The sequence below is a fragment of the Ascaphus truei genome, chromosome 6 (assembly GCF_040206685.1).
Source record: "Ascaphus truei isolate aAscTru1 chromosome 6, aAscTru1.hap1, whole genome shotgun sequence".
NCBI classification, from domain to species: Eukaryota; Metazoa; Chordata; class Amphibia; order Anura; family Ascaphidae; genus Ascaphus; species Ascaphus truei.
Window position 1 is genome coordinate 85,802,410 of NC_134488.1, and position 13,731 is coordinate 85,816,140.

The 13,731-nt window shown below is 42.1% G+C and overlaps 1 protein-coding gene across 3 annotated transcripts in view; it reads left to right on the forward strand.

The window, feature by feature from the left end:
- Positions 1 to 13,731, forward strand: part of ZBTB48 (zinc finger and BTB domain containing 48) — a 30,648-nt gene that overhangs the window by 1,231 nt on the left and 15,686 nt on the right. For all 3 annotated transcript variants that reach the window (XM_075604997.1, XM_075604998.1, XM_075604996.1), the window contains exons 2-8: positions 1,539 to 2,225; positions 2,693 to 2,970; positions 3,352 to 3,463; positions 4,050 to 4,142; positions 7,773 to 7,859; positions 9,273 to 9,427; positions 10,467 to 10,603. In XM_075604997.1, coding sequence (XP_075461112.1) covers positions 1,542 to 2,225; positions 2,693 to 2,970; positions 3,352 to 3,463; positions 4,050 to 4,142; positions 7,773 to 7,859; positions 9,273 to 9,427; positions 10,467 to 10,603 — 1,546 coding nt within the window. In that variant the 5' untranslated portion in view covers positions 1,539 to 1,541. The remainder of the gene's footprint in view (positions 1 to 1,538; positions 2,226 to 2,692; positions 2,971 to 3,351; positions 3,464 to 4,049; positions 4,143 to 7,772; positions 7,860 to 9,272; positions 9,428 to 10,466; positions 10,604 to 13,731) is intronic.

A 13,731-nucleotide genomic window follows, 5' to 3' on the forward strand; every position in this document is an offset into this window, starting at 1 on the left:
TTTTATTTTTGGCCGATTATTAAATGTGTTTTTATTCAGATATAGAGGGATAGCTGCCCTAAAGTGTGTATACCATTTTGGGGTTTTCTGATATTTGCAATAAGCTTCAGTTTTTTTTTTGTGAGTTGTAGTGAAATGAGATATTGCAGCTGGTACGGTAGATGAGAAGATCACGGTATGTGTTGGAACTCTAGCTTCTCAGACCAATATCTGCATGCGGAGCGTTCCCCACCAGAAATATGTTTGTAGTAAGGAAAGTTATATTAAGAGTTATATCCAGTGGTAGTAACGTGATGCTATTAGGGGCTACGCAGTGCCATTCCTTTTCTTAATTTACCAACATACAATTGCACTTTCTATTTAAAGGAATAAGTATTTCGTTTAGAAAGTCCTTTCTTATTCCTCTTTTGACAGCACAAATATTACTTTTATCTTTCTAAAATACAGTATAAATAGCTTTGTAACAATGTTTAATAAATGGATTTTTTTTAAAGCAGATCCATTACCACTACTTGTTTTACGCCACTTTGACCAATGATTATAATTGCATTGTAAATCACAATGATGCTGTGTTAAACAGAAGTGAATTATTTTAAACAAAGCCCCTTTAGTTTTTCTTACTCGTCTCCTATTTCTATGATCTATCCCAGGGGTGTGCAAACTTTCCCCCTTGCCTGCTTACCCCATGCTCGCGCCACCCGTCCCCCCTTGGCCCCAGCGTCAAATGACGCCGCGCGGTCATGTGACATGACCCCGTGGTGGCATTTGACGTTGCGTCGCTGGAAGCCAAGGTAAGTGAGTTAGAGGCCTCGCGTGATCCCCTGGCATTTAATTTAAATGCCTTAGGAAAGAGTGTGGGACCTCTGTAACCGCCGCGCCCCCCAGTTTGCGCACCCCTGATCTAACCTACTTTGCATGTCAGCCCTGATCACTGCAAGTTTGGGAGATTTGCAGCATTCGCTTCACAGTTCGCTGCTAGCACTTGGTAAAGGTAGTGTGGATTGCATTCCCCTTGGTAAGTTTTACTGTTCAGAGATGCTCTTTACAAGGTAAATTTATTTTTGGAACATAGATTCAAGTTTCGCACAACACTGTGGACGTGACTGTTGAAAGTGTTAGATGGTTCAGCAATTTCACTTGGTGCAGCTATGTTGAGTATTGGTCTAGATTTAGGAGTGGGCTAGTGATGGGGCCATATTTAGTAAATAGTACTATGCCGGTGGAAACCTAATGGCCCATTTTGCTGGAAGATATCTTTCGGTGCTGTAAGGTGTCTTAAGGCAAAACACAGATGAGTAAGTATGGACCAAAAGCTCTGTCCTTTGAAGTTGAACTCCACCTCTAGCAGCCGGTCCTTTTTATAAACTCATGGAAGATGTTTTCTCTTGGTTCTTATGCACCACATGTTAGATTGTGAGCTCATCTGGTTAGGGACTCATAAGCCATGTACACGTTCTCTTCTTGCTTCCTATTAAACTAAACAGTTTGGTTCAGTGCATTTTGTAAATGTTTTCTGTTCCTGTGTTTTCTGTCTGCAGACCATGGACAGTGTATTTATTCAGCACAGTGTCAAGGTGCTTCAGGCACTCAACATGCAGAGAGAAGGCGGCAGATACTGTGATGCCACCTTGGTGGTTGGTGGTGTCAACTTTAAGGCTCACTGGAGTATCTTGGCTTGTGGTAGTCACTTTTTTCAGAGTCTGTATGGAGATGGGACTTCTACAAACATTGTCCTCCATGAAAGCTTCTCTGAAGTGATTGGACTTGTGTTGGATTTCCTGTATACTGGGGAGCTGGCTCTTTCACAGGACAATGTTCATAAAGTTCTCCTTGCTTCAAAGGAGCTGGGAATTCTTGAAGTGGTTGAAGTTTGTGAAAAGTTTCAACAAAAATGCTTTGAATCTGGTGGTCAAAATGAAGACTATTTTCAGGAGTCCAGCACGATTGAAAGTCTGAATGGCCATTTAAAGCAGCCAACAGAGTCAGATGGAGAAGAAACTTTAAAAGGGATTTCAGAGCTCAGCCCGGCTCTGGCTCAAGAAGCCACATCTGGACAAAGCCATATGCAGGATGGGAGCCTCTCCATGCTCCAGGGGACCGGAGAAAACTCTCCTCTTCAGGCAACAGTCTTTAAAAGCACAGATGAGGCAGGAGACAATCAGGAGCGGAAAGAGTTCAGGCGGCAGAAGAGAGGGCAGAAAAATGAACAAACTATCAACAGTGAGGTAGAGTGTATCAACAAAATGCTGCTTTTTACATGTCAATTGTCACACTTTGAAGCTAGATTTACTTTTGTATTACCTGTGATTATTCCACATCCAGCAATGCCTTTGGAGTTAAGAAAGTCTTATGTTGTTACTCAATATATGTTTACTTATGTAATGTCTGCGGTCCAACATATAGGCTATGTTAGACTTGTTGCAGACTGTGATCATTTTTCAGTGTAGTAAAATGAACAGTTTTGATTTAGACGTTAGATTTGGAGACCTCACAAACCCGTACCCCAGGCTTGCTCTCCTTATTTCTCTTTAAATGTGTGTTTTATATAAGTGCCTTTTGTAAATCTGTGTAAAATAGATCACATTTCTTATTAAAATAATAGTTTTTTTACTAGCAAAATGCAATAACTAAATATAGAATAAAACGCACACAGAACAGGAAGTTTTGTAATGAAACTTCTCTTCCTTTGCAGTGGGACATGGAGGTTGACCAGATGCGTGATCTTATATCAGAAGATGGTGAATACATTCACGAGGATACAGATGGTGACTACATTCCTGAGAGTAAAACCCAGAACCCCAAGCGGAGGGCATGTGTGGCTAAAATTGTTTCTCCTTCGGAAAACCCAGCAGATGCCAACATACTTGATGGTGACAGTCTCGGGAACGGGGCAAGTGCCAACATGCCAGTGGAATGTCCCACATGTCACAAAAAGTTTCTCAGCAAATATTATTTGAAAGTCCATAATAGGTAAATATTTAATTACTGTATGTGACAATTTTGTAAGTGTCTGATTGCAGTGGTAAGTGTAAGTTATGGTGGGATACGTTATGCTATTCTGCAATATCACTGCCATTGAATACTTTGTAAATTCTAGGGCAGGGGTCTCAAACTCCAGTCCTCAAGGGCCACCAACAGGCAAGCTTTTATGGATATCCCTGCTTCAGCACAGGTGGCTCATGAGCCACTTCTGCTGAAGTAGGGATATCCATAAAAGCTGGCCTGTTGGTGGCCCTTGAGGTCTGAGTTTGAGACCCATATTCTGTGTTCTAACAGGATATGCTGCGTTATCAATAAGTAACATATAGCTTGCATGTTGTCCCTTAACTTTTTTTTTTCTTTTTCTGATAGGCGGCACACAGGAGAGAAGCCTTTTAAATGCACCAAATGTGGTAGAAGTTACTTTAGGAAAGAGAACCTCGTAGAGCATGAGGCCCGAAACTGCATGAACAGAACTGAACAGGTATGTGTCTATATTAGCAGTGTGTGAGTATTTCATGCTTTTTGTAACTTATCCCAGTTGGCTACAAAAAGGCTAGCAGAGATGAGTATTTTCCACAAACTATCCTTCTGTTTTGCTAGTCTTCAGCTTTCTGTTTGCAGGTTTTGCTGACATTTTGTCATGTGATAGATGAGATTCTTAATTGAATTTCACTATTGGTACAATCCGTATTTTGATATTTATCCTTTTATGTGCTATGCTGCCTACAGTGTACATGTAAAAGTAGAGTACGTGTACTTTTCTGTGCTGTTTAAGTATTTAGGAACAATTGAAACACACGTGTCATTAATACCGGGCCTATATTTATGTAACCCTTCCAGCACGTGGTACTTTTACACAGTAAAATGTATACCTATTTTCACATTTGCAATGTGGATCACCATTGTGTGCCTTGCTCATGCTTTGAAGAATTTGGTATTCAACCATGGTTTAAAGAACAATGTTGGAACTCTTATACCGCTCCTTCTTGGAACGATTGTTTTTTATAAGCGATCTCCCACATTATCAAGGAAACTTAATTTGTGCATAACATTTGTTTCCAATGCAGGTTTTTACTTGTACGTTGTGTCGTGAGGTATTTAAAAGGAGGATGGAATTAAGGGTTCATTTGGTTTCACACACTGGAGAAATGCCTTATAAAGTAAGTATATTATTAAAATATATTTCAGCTTGCCACTCCATGAAAAAAAAAAATAGCAGGTCTGCAACCCCACCTTTCACCATTATCACCCAGCATACAGCACTTCCACTGCAGCAAGGGATTCTGGGAAATGACATGCAAATGAGCACGCGGCGCTGCGTGCTCATTTGTATGTCATTTCCCAGAATCCCTTGCTGCAGTGGAAGTGCTGTATGCTGGGTGATAATGGTGAAAGGTGGGGTTGCAGACCTGCCTAAGACATGCAGATGAGAATACAGTTGTATATATATAATTTTTTTATTTTATTTTTTAAATCCATGTATATTTTTAATGGTTAAAGGGTTTAATTTTTTTTAATGACGAAGTGTAATCTTTAGGGGGAACACTTATTTCTCAAAAAATAAATATACAAGCTTCTCATTTTCTGCAACTTTACATATGTACATAAAGATGACCTTGTAATTTCTATACCAACTGCTTTAGAATTTAGCCTCATGCTAAATATGTGATCACTGCACTATTGTTTCCTTCGGGAAGATATTATGGGCAGTGTGTTATATATTATGTGGTGGTGTGGTATTCAACGGGAGGCTTTTAGACAAAAATATAAACAAGTGTTGAAAATAGTAGAGCTTATACTACATGGGACTGACTCTGAAAGCAATGATCCTGGTGAAACCAGATCGTAGTCCTTGGGAAACTTGGGCTAGTCCCTTTATCACAAAAAGAAACTTGTGGGAAGCGCAGATGTCACCGTATGTGAAAATAAATATATGATATATAGTGTAATACGTTCTACAGGAAAAAACAGCTTCAAAAATCACAAGTGGGGACTCACAATTTCTCAATCAAATACCAGCAGTGTGTATATATGGAAGACTTGCTTGACATGAAGTACCAGGCTTCAGCAGGACAAACCCTCAATAAAAGAGATGACACTCTTAGTGCAACATTGCATGTTCACTCAAATATATTTATAAAGCAATAAATATTGCACTCACATTTTGCACTATGTGCATAGACACGTAAAATTATAGATGCGCAGCTTCAGTGTTTGCCGTCTGCCCCACTCCCGAGGTCGCGTCACTTCCGGTTTGGCCCGTCGTGTCATTTCGGGTTTGTGATCGATCGCAGAATTGATCCACACGGGTTCAGGGGGGTTCAGGGTACACTTCTGGACTGCTGCTGTTCACTCAACTGTCTAATTAGACTCCTGACGAAGCTTGGAGAATAGCGAAACGCGTTGAGTGAACAGCAGCAGTCCAGAAGTGTACCCTGAACCCCGTGAACCCGTGTGGATCAATTCTGCGATCGATCACAAACCCGAAATGACACGACGGGCCAAACCGGAAGTGACGCGACCTCGGGAGTGGGGCAGACGGCAAACACTGAAGCTGCGCATCTATAATTTTACGTGTCTATGCACATAGTGCAAAATGTGAGTGCAATATTTATTGCTTTATAAATATATTTGAGTGAACATGCAATGTTGCACTAAGAGTGTCATCTCTTTTATTGAGGGTTTGTCCTGCTGAAGCCTGGTACTTCATGTCAAGCAAGTCTTCCATATATACACACTGCTGGTATTTGATTGAGAAATTGTGAGTCCCCACTTGTGATTTTTGAAGCTGTTTTTTCCTGTAGAACGTATTACACTATATATCATATATTTATTTTCACATACGGTAACATCTGCGCTTCCCACAAGTTTCTTTCTGCAATCAACAAAAGGAGGAATTGGATCTTCTCCTCAAGGGTTAAGCTGCGAAGTTTACTGTTTTACATTTATTATTCACTTTATTATTCACTTTATTTATTAAGAACCATTTAAGGTTTATCATTGCTCCTCTATTAGAAGTGCCTCACACCTCCCCCCCCCCTTTTCTTACTAGTCCCTTTATCGCCTTGTACCTCAGGCACCAAAACTAGATTGAAGCTCTCAGGGGCTGGGATAGATTGTACAGAATTGTGTAATCTGTCAGCGCTATATGAAAAAAATATTATGGCCGAGCACCTTTTTAAATGTAGGAAAACAATGATGCGCCTGAAGAAAAGGTTGGCCACCCCTGATATAAATCATCTAAAATTTTCCACATAATTAAAATCTTTCCTACCTTTTTTCTGTGACGAACTGTCTCTTCCTGGATGTCTCGCTGCTACCTGAAAGCTTAAAGGTGCACTCCTGGCGACGCATTGTGTTTGTTTAAAAATAAAATAAATTAAAAAATGTAATAAGTTGAAGCAGGGCTTCTCTGGAGCTGGACCGCATTGATTTCAGCTTTGGGGACCCCCTGCTTCCTGAGATACTTGCCTCAGTTGGTGCTGCGCAGTTTAGAGCTCCCGCGTCACGTGGGCCAATAGGAAAGCGCAAGGGATGTCACAGCTTCCTATTGGCCCCAAGGATGCGTGTGACATTTAAGCCGTCTTATTATTAGCCCTGCCTGGCCTGCTACCAGCGCCCCCTTCCGAGGCAAGTATCTCAGAAAGCACGGGGTCCCAGAGCTGAAAGTAACACAGTTCCACTCAAGAGACACAGTGCTTCAAATCTATTTAAAATAAATAAATAAAATGTCGCCAGGAATGCCTCTTTTAACATGTCCACAAATATTTCCAAATTCTTGTTTGCCAATGCAAAAGCCACAATCTTTTCAATACCCCAAGCTAACTGCATAGTTTTTTTTACTTTTTTGGCTGCCCTCTCCTTCATTCCTCACATTCAGTCCCTCTGAGTCCTACCGCCTCTGCCTATAACATATTATATTAGACATATTAATGCACCCTTTTCTCAACCAACATTTTAATCCCCTCATTCAGTGTTCCTCCTTAACTACTGAAACTGCCTTGTAGTTGCTATTCCTCTCATCTGCCTGTTCCCACTCCCATCTAGGTAGGATGTTGCTGCCAGACTCCTCTCACAGCTCTTTATTGGCTGCTCCACTATGCAAATTAAATTAATACACTGGCTTTCAATATCCTCTAGAGATACATGTAAAATACTAATTATGACGTCCAATTCTTTTTACAATGCTGGCACTTACATCTCAGCCTTCATCTCCAAATACTCCCCCTCCGGTCTACCCACTACCTAAGCCTCTCCCCTCTCATAACTACTCTTCACTCCCACCTATAAAACTTCAACCGTACTGCACCCTGTCTCTTGTATTGCCTACCACGCACATCAGAAGTTACCCCAGCATTTAGAATTTTAAAAGCTTTCTGAAAAATGTGACGCCCCTCGGACATCCGCAACCCCCCAAACGTCATTCTGAGGCATACTTGTGGCCTACTCATCTGCCGAAGTGGCAATTTGTGCCCATTGAGTCTGACGTCGATGGGCTGTTTTCGGCCGAAATTCTCCAATCGGCTTCTTCCGGCAGACATAGATTGAGCCCCTTAGTCACGCAATCAGCAACTACTTCTACTTTTTGTTAAACAGTGCCTCTTATCCCCCCCCCCCCCAAATGACTATGGTAGGCTTTATAATGAAATGATGATGTTAATAACAATTGTAATGATCTGTAGATGCCTCCACAATACATTGGAAATTGTTGTCCTAGTTTCATTATAAGCTATGATCTGAAAGTCACACTCCAGATAGCACTTCTTTACTGGTAAGAATATCTATTTCAGTGCTCCTCCTGTGCCCAGCAATTCATGCAGAAGAAGAACCTCCAAAGTCACATGATCAAGTTGCATGGAGCACCAAAACCACACGCGGTAAGAATCTGACAGCAAATCATTCTGTATGAGTCTTCATATATGTTAGTAGGATTCAAATAGAATGGGTTGTCATAAATATAGATGTTATATGTTGGGCGATTATTGTATCTATCCCAGGAGTGGCTAACTTCAGTCCTCAAGGGCCACCACCAGGCCAGGTTTTCATGATATCTCTGCTTCAGCACAGGTCAACGACTGAGCCACATGTGCTGAAGCAGGGATATCCTTGCAACCTGACCTGTTGGTGGCTTTGAGGACTGGAGTTGGCCACCTTGATCTATTTAATGGCTGCAAGTCTGCATCTTATTTGTACATCAAAGATGTTGAAAATTCCACTTTGAATATCACATCGCTCCAGCAGGGGTCAGCATTGAGCATTAGCTCGGAAAGTCATAATAAAGAATATCTTGCTAGTTTCACATTAATTTATCCTTGCTGGCTTTATAGCTTTCTATCTAAGGCCTCGGGCCGCGCTGATCCGCGCTCCTGCTCTGCCTCGCCTGCTCAAACTGGAGCTTTTTTGTGTCCTGGCAGGCGAGGCAGTGAGCGCGCTTTGTGGGCGGAGCGAAGGCGTGGCAGAGGCGGAACGGAGGCATGTCGGGAGGCGGGGCTAGTTCCTGGCTCCCATTGGATGTGAGCGGTCACGGCTCCGCTCCCCTGAGCGGCAAATTATAAATTTGCCTGTCTCCTCAGAATTTCTCAGCCTCCTCACGCATGCGGAAGCAGCTGCTAAAGCCGCGCTGATGACAGATGCAGGGGGTAAGTGCATCTGCTCAGCGGGGCTCAGCTGGGCCTGCTGTACTATGTCCCAGGCCTAACCCATGTTTCTGATATTTTGCTTTTGTTTAGGAATAGTCAGTCTTTAGACACTTGAACCTACAAGCTTATGTAGCCAGTAACTAAATAAAAATGTGTTAATTTTCTCTCTAATCATGTACTGTACCATAATAAAAAATATACAGAGGCTCACAAATAATTTGCAATTAATCGCCATTATACTGTATAAATACCATTTATGGCCTATTAAAAAGAGATGTCCATCTGAAGATAGCTTGACGACCTAAGCTATAGTTTATACTGTCGCTCAAACATTCACCATTATTCTGTTGGACTTATTCTCTCAGTATCCCAATGGCACCTGCAAAATCCAAAATCAGGTTCTTTGTAGAGCTGAAGTATTTTTTTCTGTCTAACTTGAAATACTGTGACAAGAAATGACTGATCAGTGGGTTTGTTTGTAACTGGCACCAGTGACCATGTTGCTAAATCTTTCATTCGCTGTTACACAAAATGTGTACATCTCTCTTATTCCAAAGAAGATGGCACAGCTGGCAGTGTATATAGAAACAAATAAAATGTACCACAGGCAGTGCCGAATCTCAGTGAACAAATGGCACCCTTGTTTTGCAGTGTTCCACATGTGGGAAATGTTTTCTTTCCCGGACAGAACTGCGGTTGCATGAAGCCTTTAAGCATCGTGGGGAGAAGCTGTTTGTGTGTGAAGAGTGTGGACACAGGGCTTCAAGCCGGAGTGGTTTACAGATGCATATCAAAGCCAAACACAGGTGTGCATTTAGTGCTTCTTAAAGTAACATCTTCCCTAGTTCATGAAAATGATATTGCAATGTATAGTAAAATGCTGTGATTCAGTGTGATATCTAGCAAGGCAATTATTCCATAAACTTGATTTTATCTTCGATCACACCCAAACATTTAATATTGAATGTATAATCTATTTTTTTTATTATAAAGAGCAGTAATCTTGTAATTTGCTGGTTAGGTGACAGCTCCATTTTTATTTAACTTACAAAGTTCTTGGTTAACTATCCCAGTGCTGCAGTGGCTTGTCCAATAAAGGAAAAAGAGGACAATGTAGAATGAAGCAATTTTTTTCAATACCTCTGTGGCATTGGGGAGGTTATGATCTTGGTGGGTATTCAGGTAAGTGCATTATTCAAATGGAAGTTTCGTTACTGATTTTTTTTTTTTATAGTATTAGTAGTTTGGTTCTGTCATTTATTTATCATGTTGGGTGCTTAGGATTTTTTTGCCTGGAGGGAGAAGTCTGCATACAATTGCTGGCTCCCTACCATTTTCATTGGGGCAACTCTTGGAGGATGTAGGTGGGCGCACCCTTTATTTTTGTATGACAGGTAGAGGGTTCAAGGTTTGTGTAGTCGCACCTGGAGACTTATTTAACATAATAGCGTTTCATTCGAGAGACTGTTGCACATTTGCCATTTGCAGTAATATACAGAACCGATTGTACAAAGTCTTACATTGTTATGCTTGTAGTTTAGCATGGAAACTTTGATCCAGAGATAAAGATCTGACTTCCTCTGCTATCCCTGGATTGCTATGGATCCACTCTTTTATGACAACATACTGAGGTTTTCTCCTGTACACCTTCCTCTGAGTAGTTTGTCTTCTCTTACCAGCTCAGAAACCCATGAACTGCAGACTTCTGCTACCTTTTTATTATAAGGATTCTCATATTGAATAATGTACTAATATAGACGGCGAAGCACTGACTATTTCTGCTCAGCCACTACTATAAGGCAAAGTTGCAGCTATAGATGATGCATATTTGTTTTCTTTCCCTAGAAATGAGCGCCCATTTGTTTGTGAATTCTGCCACCATGCTTTCACACAAAAAGCCAATTTAAATATGCACCTCAGGACTCACACAGGTGAAAAACCATTCCAATGTCATCTCTGTGGCAAGACCTTCAGAACTCAAGGTAGGCAGATGATACTCTGAAACATGCTTTGCTTGTTGGTTTGCAATTTTGATTATTTTACTACCAAGATGTTATTACTTTTGAATTAAACCAAACACATGGAATCAATCCTTCAAGCCCTAAAGACATTGTACACCATTTTTTAAACATGGACTGAAACTATTTCAGATGTATATTATACTGCTGATGAGCTATACAAAGTTACTGCAATTGTATCTTTATGCCTCTGTGCAGTGTTACACAACCCAGGGTGCTGTGGAACCTTGGGGTGCCCCGGGGGAAAAACTTCTGCACAGATGTCGAGTCCCGACAGAGGCTGTGTTCCGCCTCTACTCGCTCTCAGCCCAGTGGAGCGAGAGCAAAGGCGGATCACAGCTTCCCTTTTGGGAATGTGTAGTGTGTGATTTTGCTATGTGATAAGGAAAGGGGGTGGTGCGGTTTGAGAAGAGGTGAGCATGTGCTCTCTGGCAAGGGTGGTTGAATCTGGTTTAGTGTGTGTGTGTGTGTGTGTGTGTGTGTGTGTGTGTGTGTGTGTGTGTGTGAGCGAGAAGGGTTGCATGCATTCTGAGAGGGGTACTTATGCTCAAAAAAGATTGAGAACTACTGCCTTGGAGAAAGCAACTTTCTCTTGCATCCCACAGCAGCACACACCTGTGGGGTACTATCTTTTTCCTCTAGGTAGGACAGGAGGCAGACTTCCTGGAGGAGTGGCTATATAATGGTCCTTCCCCATCCTCCAGAATAGTAAACAGTTTTCTTTTTCTGTCCTTCTGAGGTGGGATGTTAGGTGTGTAAAGTTTGTCAGTCTTTTTTTTTTTTTTTAATTTCTTTGAATCACTCGGGGGTCAAAGCCTTTTTTTAAAGAGGCAGTCCAAGCGGCAGTTAAAAAATCAAAATTATATGCAGCCCTTGATTACCTTTATTGAAAACTAATTGCCTAAACTGACTATCGATTTATTCTCCCATGATCGATCAACAAAGATCCGGGTTCAATTCATGGCCGCCTTTCAGTTTCAATCAATCCTTCAGTCAGTGTAACTCGGCAGCTACAATATTTCCTTGTAACGTTCTCTATTGTTACAGTTTACAGCTCAAACTGCTGGGAACATTGGCAACAAATTATCACAAACCAGAAAGTGTTGCAAATATCTTGCACTGCTGGGGTGGTGGGTTAAAACATGCTATAAAAATCAAATGATGCTCAGTATATTAAAACTAACAAAAAATGGCATTAACAGTTGAATAATATTATTATTTTTTTTTTTTTTAATGCAGTAAGTTATCTAATTCTACACAACGGATATATTAAAAAAAAAAAACACATGTAAGATATTGCTTGGACTACTTGCTGGCTTGAGCTCCACGCCTAATGGAAGCTCGCTAGCCAAACGGAATAGGTTAAACTTAGGCTCCCTCCTCGGACAAAGTGTAATGGGACCATATAGCAGACTTGGATGTCCACAAATCATGTGTAGTGATTTTGATGTTGAGTAAAACTGGGGGTGGAGGGGAGTTGTGCACTTACCGCCAGGTTCATCAGTGGCCTCCAGCTGAACCATCCAACTGGTTCATGGTCCTGCACGTGTCGGTGAGGGGAAAAGTATGGCCGCATACTCCTAACCGCATTACTGGAGGTGCTCCTGGATCAAGATGGCACCTTGCGCATTGTCCGTCCCTCGGGGTTCTCAGAGGATGTTGGCGGGGAAAACGGAAGTTGACGCACGTCACAACCAGTTATCTGGAAGTGATGCTGTGGCGCCAAAAATATTAGGGGAGTTTTTTTAAAAGGAAGTCCAACAAGGTGAGCTTTGCTTCCCATAGGTACTCTGACACAGGTAAGTCATGGTTGCAATAAATGGAGAAAGGGAGCCCTCTAAACGAGTGTTTGATTTTTTTTTTTTTCAATGTTGTGTTTTTTGGATACCTATCCATTGTCCTTTATTTTAGGATGCCTTCTGTGCAGGGTACCTGAGAGCACATTAGACGTAAAATCCACTGATTGATTGTAGTAAAACCCAAATCAAAAAAGGCTACATCGAAGAAGAAGCATCTGTGTTGTATAGCCTGCGGTACTCCGCTGCCGGATAAGTGCAAGGAAAAATTGTGCCAAGACTGTATCAGTGGTAGCAACAAAGCAATTGCTTCCACAAGCACAAGATGTGTTCACGTGGTTGAAGTCTGCGATGCAGGAGACATTTAAGTCTTTAAAAAGACAGTACCTCTGCCGATAAGGAAACCCTCTGTATCCTGGCAGCAGCAGGATGCCAGTACCTTCTCTTCAAATTCTGGTACAGTTTGAGGATGGCTTAGATGAGGATTGAGTAGTTGTCTTCCTCTGAAGATGATGACCAAAAGGAATATCCCCTTTCTTTTAACCCTGCGGATATAGATAAGCTAATCAAAGCTATACAATAAGTCATGGTGATTGACGAATTACAAACACCTATTCACAAACACCTATTCACAGACAGGACAGAATGTTTGGGGGATCCTAGAAAAAGAGTATTTCCTCTACTGTCTTCTATAAAAAAAAAAGCATATTTCAGAAGGAATGGGGTAGGCAGATAAAAGGATGTCGAAACGCGCAGGTTTAGACTCGTACCCCCTCCGCAGGATGCCAAAGCATGGAGTAATGCTCTGAACGTGGCCTGTATCCCAGCTGGCAAGAAAAACGATACCTTTTTAAGATACCTCGGTATTTAAGGATGCTGCCTCTGCTTGTATTTTTAGAGCCTTAACAGCCTGGTTGGGAAATCTGGTGCAAAATGTACTATCGGCAGTCTCTCTAGAGCAGGCCTGCACAACACGCGGGCCGCATGCGGCCCGCCCGCACTCACTGTACGGCCGCGGCAGCTTTCCCCCTCCTCCTGAGTCCGCTCTCCCCTCCGCCTACGGAGTCCGCTCTCCCGCTCTGCCTCCCCCGCCAAAGTCCCCTCTCCACCTCGAGCCCGCTCTTAGGACCGCAGGGTAGGAGCGTGCTCAAGCAGGCACTTCCGTGCCTTCTGCTTTCTAGAGCGAGAGCGTTCCTGCCGTCCTGCCTGCTCTACCTCCGCGAGATGATTTGAGGTACAGGGGTGGGTTGATGTGTGGTGCTGGGGGCTTGATGTGTGGTGCTGGGGGCTTGATGT